The sequence below is a fragment of the Lates calcarifer genome, linkage group LG24 (assembly GCF_001640805.2).
Source record: "Lates calcarifer isolate ASB-BC8 linkage group LG24, TLL_Latcal_v3, whole genome shotgun sequence".
NCBI lineage: Eukaryota > Metazoa > Chordata > Actinopteri > Centropomidae > Lates > Lates calcarifer.
Window position 1 is genome coordinate 12,437,453 of NC_066856.1, and position 11,406 is coordinate 12,448,858.

General features: G+C 39.1%; 1 protein-coding gene across 1 annotated transcript in view; it reads left to right on the forward strand.

The window, feature by feature from the left end:
• Window positions 1-10,932, forward strand: part of oxsr1b (oxidative stress responsive kinase 1b) — a 38,706-nt gene extending 27,774 nt beyond the window's left edge. Inside the window, 15 exon segments of the mRNA XM_051067008.1 lie at window positions 200-309; window positions 724-774; window positions 776-826; window positions 990-1,123; window positions 1,515-1,563; window positions 2,746-2,811; window positions 2,922-3,044; window positions 3,239-3,316; window positions 5,479-5,514; window positions 5,920-6,117; window positions 6,242-6,297; window positions 6,456-6,508; window positions 6,992-7,060; window positions 8,168-8,232; window positions 8,422-10,932. Coding sequence (XP_050922965.1) covers window positions 200-309; window positions 724-774; window positions 776-826; window positions 990-1,123; window positions 1,515-1,563; window positions 2,746-2,811; window positions 2,922-3,044; window positions 3,239-3,316; window positions 5,479-5,514; window positions 5,920-6,117; window positions 6,242-6,297; window positions 6,456-6,508; window positions 6,992-7,060; window positions 8,168-8,232; window positions 8,422-8,496 — 1,214 coding nt within the window. The 3' untranslated portion in view covers window positions 8,497-10,932.
• Window positions 10,933-11,406: the final 474 nt, after the last annotated feature.

Here is an 11,406-nt window from a genome sequence, read left to right on the forward strand (position 1 = left end):
GAAGAAGCAGATGTTTTCCCTCACCTGTGCTGCAACCTCACTTACCCCTGATACACTGCTGACTCTGTTCCAATATCTTAGTGTGTTTATGCACAGGAGGCCCAGTCTGTGGAGCAGACAACAGCAGTATTGATTTACCGCTTATGTCCTTTGTGTGTTTGTCTCATTTTTGTTTTTCTTCTCTCTTCTCTTTCTTCAGACTTCGGCGTCAGTGCCTTTCTAGCCACAGGTGGTGACATCACTCGAAATAAAGTGCGCAAGACCTTCGTGGGAACGCCATGCTGGATGGCCCCGGAGGTCATGGAGCAGGTCGGTCCTCTTTAACATGATTAAACACAGCTTTATCTTTGCAGGCAAAAACAGACATTCAGATCAACTGGCAACAAAGGTCACAATGTCACTTTCCTTTTCATTTTTCACTGATGCTAATTTAGAAATCTGAGTCCTCTAGCCACAGCTCATCATCTCTAGTATGACTAAGCACTCCCCAGCCACACTATAAAACTCTGGTACCTGAATTTGTATGATTTAAGGTTATGAAAAACCCTGATAGTAGAAACCGCTCTTGCATTGGAAAAAGTCTGTTCTACTTTGTGAGTCTGTTTCCCTCCTAAGAACTGTCTTATTTTTTGTTGTGTTAATGCCAGAATGAAACTTCGATTTGCTCAACTTTTATCTCAATACAAGATTAGAAAGAGCTGAATGTGATTTGTGTTTCTGTAGGTGAGGGGTTACGATTTCAAAGCAGATATTTGGAGTTTTGGGATCACAGCCTATCGAGCTTGCCACAGGAGCCGCACCTTATCACAAATACCCACCAATGAAGGTGAGAACACTGTGGAACAATCTAACTCAACTAGAAATGTGTAGTTAATGACGCAGAACAAATGCAAAGTCAGTTCCTTTGATTTGCTATGGATACAACTTGTGCAGTGTCAAAGTCTGTGCCCTTGTGACATATGAGTGAGAGTGTTTCTGTTTGTCTTCAGGTGTTGATGCTGACGCTGCAGAATGACCCTCCAACTCTGGAGACCGGCATCACAGACAAGGAGATGGTAAAGAAATACGGCAAATCTTTCCGGAAGATGATCTCACTGTGTCTACAGAAGGACCCAGAGAAAAGGTGCTGATTGTAAAAAAAAAACTACATAAAGTCTCAAATAACACATAACACTTTACAGTGGCTTCCAGTAGATGTTTAATCCAAGGCATCAGTGTTTTTGCTTCATCTAGCAGTGTGTTAATTATGTGCTTGTAGCAGGCAAAAAAGGCACATGATATGTGCAGTTATGGACACTCAGTTTACTGTTAATGGAATTGTTTATGCAGCTTAGCACATGTTAAGCAAAGCAGCATATAATTGATTATATTGTCCTGACCACAATCGTTTTGTTCCACCACGCCTCAGTAGTTCTGTTAAACATACTGTTGCAGGTTTTTCTGTCACTGGGAGTATAAAAGCTGTGACAGTCAAATTAACAGGACTAATTCATTGTTATTCTGCTGTTTTTCAGGCCAACATCCTCAGAGTTGTTGAAGCATAAATTCTTTCAGAAAGCAAAGGTAGGTGCTTGAGCTCCCTCTGGGCCTGAGACTGAATCACTTACACAATGAGTCAGCATCATCCCTGTTTCAGGCACCGGTTGAGCTGGTTGATGAGTAAAGGTCTGAGCCTGCAGAAGTGTTTGAGTTTAGCCTCTGTTTAAAATAAATGTTCTCAATGACTGTAGATTGATTGATTGTTTTTGGGGTTTTTTTTAGCTCCAGAGGTTTTGAAATCATAGAAGGATGGTTTTATGTTGGAAATAGTAAAAACATGACGCATCAAGAGATGAAGATAAACCAATAAAGTCTCTCCCTGAGGTGTTTGTGTGAGTCAGGCTACTTCTCACTTGGCTCAATTTGTCAGGGTATCTGACCCAAACTGAGGTCATTGCAGCATTCCTCTCATTATTGGCCGTGCAGAGCTGATTCTAACAAAGGCAGGGATAAGCAGTCTAACTCCAGCCTCCGGCTGCCCAGGACCCTAGCAACTGGAACAACTAGAGTGCTGGCTCAGCATGTCACACAGCCCAAATACAACCTAGTTGGTTTGCTGGACCCTGGTCAGCAACAGGAACACCAGTACTCTGTATGTACAGCAGAGGGCAGGCTTTGTCATCAGTGTAGAACAGATATTTCTGGTTTAAATGAATGAACTTCAGCCTATATCAGCCTGTAGGAGGGATTTAAATGGTTTGCTATACTGTGAATGAAATCCGCTCTTTTGCCACTCTATGTTGGTACCAAGAGTTTGTTTGTCAATCATGTTAAGTATTTGAATTTCTATTCCCTATTGAAACATCCTCTGTTTAAAGAACAGAAATCACACAGATATTAAAAACAATTTTTGATAGAATAAAGACAAATCAGGCCAAGTAAGCATCAGTAAGATGCTGTAGAGTAAAAAGATCCCAAGATGAGATCAAACATTTACTGAACCGATCCTCAGAGGTAGACTGTTTGATAACCATCGGGCCGTTATTCTAAGTCTTGCACTTTGAGCAGAGCACAAACAAGATTCCTTGTTTTGATGACCCCAGAGGCCCAGTGGGCGTACATGGGTCAGCAACTCATTCAGTGTGAAGCCTTAAAAGTAACTAAAAGGATTTTGAATTCAGTGTGAAATTTTACAGTATGGTGGTCAATATGATTATGTAGAGGATTTTGGAGTGACAGCCTTCTATTTCTTGCCTCCTGTGACAGACCCATGAGTATTTACATGAGAAGTTACTTCAGAGGGCGCCCACAATAACAGAGAGGTCGAAAAAGGTAAGATTACAGAATTTAATATATCATTATATTGTTGTGGTTATATCAAAATAAACTTAAATTATTGATTAATTGCTAACAAGACAGTTTTATCTATATGTGTACGTCAGGTACGTCGAGTGCCAGGTTCCAGTGGCCGGCTGCATAAAACAGAAGACGGGGAGTGGGAATGGAGTGATGATGAGCTGGATGAAGAAAGTGAAGAGGGTAAAGCGGCTGTTGCTGCCTTAAGGGTGAGATAAACCCACAACTTGTTTTGTCCCCTCACACGCACACATTAACACTTTTGTTATACTCCATGTCTTTGTCTTTTAATCGCTGTACTCTGTTTAAATAGTCATTCTTATGTCTGTGCAGTAGCATGTTTGTCCATTGTCTCTCCACTGAGTCTCCCCTGTATGTGTGTATGTTCTGTCTGATGGCCAAGGAGCAGCAGGTGAAGCCTGTTAGCGCCCCCAGGCGACAAGTGCGCTTCTCCTACCCACTCGAGCTGCCTGCGTCCAGGGTTGTTCACTTGCCACAACAATACAGATGGCATTCCCCTAACAAGGAAGGACTCTCTCTGCATGTGTTAGCGCGGCGGCATGTGACATCTAGGAAGGGGAAGGAAAGACCTTGTAGGGAGACAAGAAGGTGGAGAAAAGAGTGAATAACCTTTGTTGTTAGAGCCAGGCTTGTATACATTAAACAGGAAAAGCCTGTGTAAACTGTGTTCAGTCACTCAGATATATATTAAAATTTACAGCTATGATTAATCAAATTATCAGGTCTCACCTTGACTTATCTTGATAGAAGATAAACTGGTAGGAAAGATAAACTTGTTTTCCCAGAGTAAATTTGTGCATGGCTAAGCTGTCATCCTCCAGATAGTACTGACTTTGTTCTCCCATTATATAACTTTACACTAACCTATCAGAAGACAACTAGCAATTACCAGGCGAAGTTATGCAAGAGGTTTGTCAAAAGTAAAGGCTCACTGCATCGCGTCTGAGCAGAAATCTGTCCATGCTGTAGATCACATGTGAGTGGAATTTGACCCACAAGTTAACCTCGTCGGAACCCATTAGTCTGTACAGTACATGTCTTCTTAAACAGTGAGCTATTTTGTCACATGAGAAAAGAAGCAAATATGTGGTTTTCACTGAAAAGTAGCAGAGATTGTAGGGTAGTTCTGCCTTGCAAGAATCAGATATAAAAGCTATATCCTGTACAGTCAGTACATTAAGTACATTAAGTGAGCTTCATAATTTACTGTAAATTTGAAGGACTTCAATCTAATTATCTAGACTGACACTTTAAAATCAAAGGAGTGAGAGTTACCTTTCCTGGAAGCCATCTGTATTTCCATTTCTTTTTCTAAACCACTTTTTATTTATACTGACTAAATCATTTTTAATCAATACAAGCCAAATTACTTATCAATCCTGTAAGCGATCTTCAGTTTGAGCTAATTACCATCAATGAATTCAAATTTCACAACATCTCTGCTGCTTTCATGCTGCTTTGTTACTGGCTACTTGTCGGCAAACTGAACTTTAAATTCTTACATTAGCTCTATCAGATGTTATCGCTCAAAACTCCAATGAATTGATGCTCAGTAATTAAAGCAGTCCGTGTTCTCTATGCCAATATGAAATGATGGCTCTTCTGCCCAGAAGAAGATACATATCATTATACTCTGAGTACCTGCATAACTTCTGACTGTGCTGTAAAGACCAATACAGTCTCCTCAGTAACAGCCTGAATACCAGTCGCTTTGTCTGAATCAGACTGCAGATTCCTGAGCTGACGTGATTTCTGACATCAGCCCAGACGCCACATCACGTCCTCTCAGTCAAGTCAGTTTGTCTTCATTTGGGCCTGCGAGGCTTCTGTCTGACTCTATGTTGCTGCGATTGGTTTAAACTTAAACTTTTTGATTGACCATATAACAGTGTGACTTTCTTCTGACTTAATCTGCTTCTTAGCTTTTTAAATCTAAAATTTGAAGGAAAAATGAAATGCCAGGATATGTTTTCACTCGTTTACCACTCAGTTACCAACACATAGGGGTGGGTGATAAAGATAGACTCTTATATCTTGATAGCAGTACACTCTGTGTAGTTTTCTGGTAAATTTTCTTTTAATTTTACGGAGAAGCGGTCTGTTTTTGGCTGACCCATTGAATTAAATATCTTACATTTAGCCGTACTGTATTACATTGATGCAAAAAGCCTGTAAATCCAATATTCCCATAAATAAGTCTTGCTTATTGACTTGCACAGAAATAGCCTAATACAGCCAGAGATATAAAGTGGGGAGCTCCCCAGATAAACGCTGTAAAGCAATACTTCTGCTGGTTGACACATATGTGTCATCTCACCAATTACTTTCATATCACTCAATCATATCAGCACCAGTCAGTGAAGGATAGCTGTAGTATTAATAGCATATGATATCTCTGCTCCTACTGTAATGATATCAGCGCATTCACCTTAAAGGAGATAATGATAAACTAAGCGGGGCCGATAAACGAGGCAAGTAAACGAGTGAGCCGTTTTGATCTCTTTACCTCTCTCGCTTCCTGTGTGTTCCTTGCATCCACGCGTGCTGTTTTTTGCTTTGCTTAAAGCGTCACAGTGAAATCCTCCTCTGAGCGTTTATCTTCTTTGATCTGTTTTTGAACAGTCACCCAGAGTGAAGGAGGGATCACAGAATTCAGAGGTGAGTCGAAAAGTCTTTGTACACTGGTATATACAATACCTCAAACACTGAAATTACAATGTGATACATTTTTGTGTTTATGTGTAATAGATATGTACAGTATGTGCTAGCTTTGCCTTTAACATTGTGGTCACTGTGGTTCTAACAGCAGTCCTTATTTGAGTTTAGTGTGCATTAGGTGTTCTTCTCTGTAGTGCAGCAGGTGGAAATAGATTTACCTAATCTTATTTTGAAATCAATAAGTGAACTGTCTATTTTTGCTTAGACAGTCTGAATTAAATATTGTGGCCAAAAATATAAAAAATATATGTTCATATTAAATATTTAAGAAGGGCCAATCTCAACAGAACCCTGTTTCTTTCCATTGAGAAGCATGAGTAAGAGTTGTTGAAATTTCTCGTTCAGGTTTTCCAGACTCCGGAGCCCTCAAGTAGTCAACTCCAGCCGATGGCCGCGGGTCAGGCAGAACTACCTCAGGCTGCAGGCCAAGTTCCACTGCAGCCCACACCCGTCAGCACTCAATCCACTGCCCAGGCTACATCTCCCACACCAGGTGTGCCCGCTGCTGCTGCTGCTGCTGCTGCTGCTGCTGTTCCCACACAGGTCTGTCTGACCCTGGAATCATATGATTCTATTTTAAGGTCTACTTATTCTGCTCCTGTAGATATGCTCATTATTTTTTTAAGCTTTCATTCTACTTAAATAGTTTTTGTCTGTGCTTTGACAGGTTCCAGCTGCTTCAGGAGATGTTAAGGCTCCCATTAGTTTGGTATTAAGGTTAAGGTATGTTTATACATTATCACATAAAAATCCATTAATGAAGAGTATGTAACAATTTCAGGTGAATGGAATAAGTCTGTGGAATAAATATGTGTGTTACCAGCAGGTGAATGATCAAGTTAACTCCTCTGATCTGGTTTCTGTTTCCTTTATCCCTTCAGAAATTCAAAGAAGGAGCTAAATGACATCCGCTTTGAATTTATGCCAGGGAGAGGTAAGTGGACTTTGTTTTTTAAGCCAGTTTTATCCAACCTCTGTGTGCTGGTGTCAACAAGTAGCTATAAAAGTCCTGAAGTTGAGACTTGTTGGCTGAGGATGTCATATTTTGAGTGATGAGTAAGACAAAAAGTGACAATTTATACCTTTTGGTAAACATCTTTTGGTGCCCCAGTTTTCCTTCATAGCAAAATGAACGAGCACTCTGAGGCGTGAGCTCCTGAAAAACCATGAGAATAATTTAATTTCAATATTTATCAGAGAGAGAGAGAGAGAGAGAGAGAGAGAGAGAGAGAGAACAGAAGGTGCTGCAGCACAGCTCTGTTTGTTGTTTTAGTGCAGTCCTCTGTGTATTTTTTTCAAAATTGTAACAGAACCCAGCTATTTTGCAGTTGCATCAGGAGCCAGAGTGTTGTGGAACTTATTAAGCCACAGCGGCACCTTGTTAATATTTGTTTTTTAAAAACACACTGTTTTCCAGACACAGCAGATGGTGTGTCCCAGGAGCTGGTGTCAGCAGGCCTGGTGGACGGGAGGGACTTAGTAATAGGTCAGTGATTTAAAAACACATTATTTTTTTACCTCAGAATATTCACCTGAACATTGAGGATTATCTTTTGATTTTATCTTTAAAAAGGCCAAATACAGGTCAGTACACATTCCCATTTTCTCACACTGGGCCTCATGCACGAACCACTCATGCAAATACATTTGTTTCTATGTGACACGCACAAGCGATTTATGAAAACATGTCACATTTACAAATTGTCTCATGTTTCCAGTTTATTCTTTCTATTTTTTCTTTTATGGGCTTATATGCTAAATAGTTTCATACTTGTTGAAAATGCTCTTACTCCAACAGCTGCCTTAAGATAAAGTTGTTATCCAGGGAACATCCTATATGCAGGGCTAGTGGTGAGCTGCTGTAGCCATAACCGTAAGTCCGTTCTCTGAGCTAACAAGTTGGCAACATCTAATTTCTGTCAGCAAACTTGTTAGCTCAGCTGACTCCGTAATGGGACAATACGTTCACACAGTTTATTCAGAAGACATACTTGTACCATCGACTCATGTCACATAACTATCTGCCAACCATTCCTCGTTGTTGTACAGTTTTTACTCCCAACAGAGGTTAAATAAAACCAAAGTCGAAGCAGAACATTCCTGCTTGTCGTTTACTTTTGCCTCCTTGAGCGTCTGATTGTGATGACTTCATTGCGTTGAACCGATTTTGGCACAAATCTTTGCTGTTTTAAATCCTGGCGGGAGAAGCCCTTAATATTCTCTCACCCATCTCCGACTCCACGAATGGTTTCGGGCGCTCCTGATACAACCACTGAGGCTGCTACATTTGTCTTGTTTTTTGTGATTTCTGACAGCAGTACTTTCAGTGGTGAGACGTTCTTATTTTTACTCTTGGGTAACATTTTTGTGAATGAAACATGCTCATAAACAGAATGGAAAAGTACTGTTACATAGCAGATTAGAGGCATCAGTTGTGCTAATGATAAACTCACCAGCACAGAGATCCAGCCGAGAACACTTTACAGAAATGCCTCCACAGAAGTTTCTGCATGAGGCCCAGTGTGTCATGGATATTTTGTGGGAGATTTAGTTCTTGTTTTTCATTGGACTGAAACGCAGTTTTTCTTTTCAGTTGCTGCAAATTTGCAGAAAATAGTTGATGAGCCTCAAGCCAATAAAAATGTCACTTTCAAACTGGTGAGTGTAACTTTTCAAGTTGTGTATAAAACACCTTCAGCTGCACCTGTCTATATAAACATTTAAAGTCATTTTCAGAAAATCAGTGATACTAATGTAAGCAATATAGTTTGAGCTATACATTCAAATAAAGAATGTTTCACTTGACACCTAAGTGATAATCTTAATTGTTCCCCATTATTTCCACAGGCTTCTGGAATTGAGGGATCTGAAATACCAGATGACGTCAAACTGATGGGCTTTGCTCAGCTTAGCATTAGTTAAACTGTTGTTCTACCTTGAACCGTGACTTGCCTAAAAAATGTGAAAATTGAAAAAAAAAAAATAGTTTAATGCATTTTTTTCTTTCTATGGCTGTAAAGAAACCACTACTGCCAAAGAAAACAGTACCGTTTTGTCACCCATAGGATTATACAATGCCGCCTCGTTGAATTAGGTGGTCGGCTGAAGTATCAGAACGTACAGTGTAAGAATCACTCAAAAAAAGTTTACAGTGTATATGTAGAAGGATGCAAACATCTACGACTAACAGTTTTCATTTCCCATTCTGTTCTCCCTCATCCTGTTTTCTCTCTAATATGTGATGCATTTGCACAATCTGAACTAACACCCTTGAATCCTGATAAGTGTAACAATGCCTTATATTCATCAGAACTACTGAATGCACGTTTTGGGGAGGTCCCCAGTTACCATATGGAGCATTATGTTGTCTGAAATGTACAAATGTGGTTTCAGGAGCTGGTGTCAAACTTTTTACTTTATTTTGAACAGAGGTGAGCTGCAGCTTAGTGAGCAAACCAGAATTTAAATTTTGAAATATTCTCTCAAGATGAGTGCCAAACTATGCCAAATTGCTTTTTAAGAAAGATGTGAACACTCCCAACAGTAAGCAATCTTTGAAAGTTAAGACTTAAGTTAAGGTTAAGTTTTATTCTGTATTTTTCTTATTGTCAACAGATATAATAAAAAAAGCCCAAAACCAACTGTGCTAGATAGTCTCTCAATACTTTCCAACTTCCAAAGTAAAATGTTTGACAGCGGCTGAGACCACACCTGTTGTATGAGCAGATGTGTCTGTTGGTTTAGTTTGTGTCTGTTTGGAATCAGTTTCTCAAATTCTTTAAGAAAAAAAAAAGACTTAAGTGCATATTTGTTTATGTGGATGAAAAATAAGTACTTGATTTAACCTCTAGTATGTAAATAATGACATTTGGCTTTGATTTGTTTTTATACTGGGTGTTTCACTCTTGGCCTTTTTTCTGTCCTATGACACGATTGTGGGGTTGTAGCGCTGCATGAAGGAAAACGACAACACTGCAAATTTGGCTTTGAATTCCCTTGTTTTGCAGGACAAACTATCACTTACTGTATGTCATATATGACGTTCATTTACCTTTACTTATGAAAAAAAAATCAACTTTTCACTTTTTGCCTTTGAAAAGTTTGAATTTATTTTGCCGTGGAGCCACAGCTGTCCTGATGCACTGCTTAACGCCTGTCCACCATAAATTTCCCAAATTTTGAGCCAAGTAATGGCAAAATTGCCTCCAACTCTTTATAAACACCAAGTGGAGGCTGTTTACAGTAGTTATTTCAACCCACATCTCAAGTCATAGAACTGCTTTATCACTTTTTTAAAATAGCTAAAAATGAAGGTTTTACATCCTCCGGTTTTGAAAAGCTCAGCCGTGATCGTAAACATTCTGAATGATCAGAAATGTATTTTGGATTTGGCTGTTATCAGTGCAGATGTTAACATCCTTTCAGCCGCACTCTGGATGTTTTTGTGCATTAACGACATGGTTTGACAAATGTGTATCTCGCAGTTAACGGCACCGACGGCAGTGGCAGGTTCATTTAACACTCTGCTCTATTGTGTAGATCTGAAATGCCAGCAAGGTTTTACTGTTTAATTTGGTGATGTGATAATGTCATAACCCTCCAGATGCCATATTGAATGAATTTTTTTTTTTGCTTGCAGATAAAAATGTTAAGAGGAAATCTTTGTATTTTGACTTTAAACATGTAAAATTTTACGCTAGCCTTAAATTGAAAATGACCAAGTGTATTATTTTTTCTTCTTTTTTTGACATAACGTCAAGGTTTTGATTCAGATTTTCAGTGTCTTTGAAATGTAGTTCTTGTTACACGTGAAGATACCTGAAATAAAGATAAACAGGTGTGTCGACCCTGTCTTCTCCTCGAGGGGGAGCGACAAAGTCAACAACCCAATGTTACTCTTAAGTTTCTAAACTGCAGTATTTGGTTCCATTCTCCTGGTTTAGTCTGCAGTTGACGGCAGACAAGGACAGGATTGGTGTGTATGAGTTGTGAGAAAAGTGTGCATGTGTGTGCGTGTGTGTTGCAGCAGATTGAGCCCTGCTTCTAACGGAGTTGAAGATCTAATGGCTTTGTCCTCATCCTTTCTCCAACAGTCTCTACTGTCCTGCTTACATGTAGTCTAACAGCAACAGATGACAGACCAAAAAAAAAAACAAAACATAAAACAAAAAACAAAACAAACAAACAAAAAAAACTTTTGTCTAGGCAATAACTCATCAAGGCTGTAATATATTTGAATTTTCCACCTCTTTTCAGTTTTTTCATTCTTTCATTTGCTCTATTTTTTGATCGTTTTGGAGTTCAAAGCATGTTTCTCTTGATTATTTTTAATCAATAAAGAATGAGCATATCAGCCTCCTCTTAGCACTTCCTGATTTTCTTTTAAACACACACCATTTTCTGTGATTCTGAATAAGTTGTTCCTTAAATGAATAACCATTTGTAAAATGAATGATAAAGTGAGAACCAATCACATATGTATAAAGAACTGACTTTATGTACTGTGCCATTTTGAGTTTATTCACAGTATGACCTTCACTTTGTACTGTTTTACAGTTTGAAACTTAAGGATTTTATTTTTTTTATTTAATTTTATTGTATTCCTCTGCTCTCACTGCCTTCATGTTTATTATCCTCTCTATCTCAAGGCATGACTGCACTTACACTTTTACAACCTTTTCATCAGGAGAAAGTCCTCATGTCCACTTTCTGCTTTCTAAACATTAAAGAGGTATTTCAGCCCTTTATTATTGCCCTGTTAGAAAGCTGGGGGACTTTCAACGGACAGAATTTTAAAAACTGATAAAACTGAAGCAGGACAGATATCCTGAC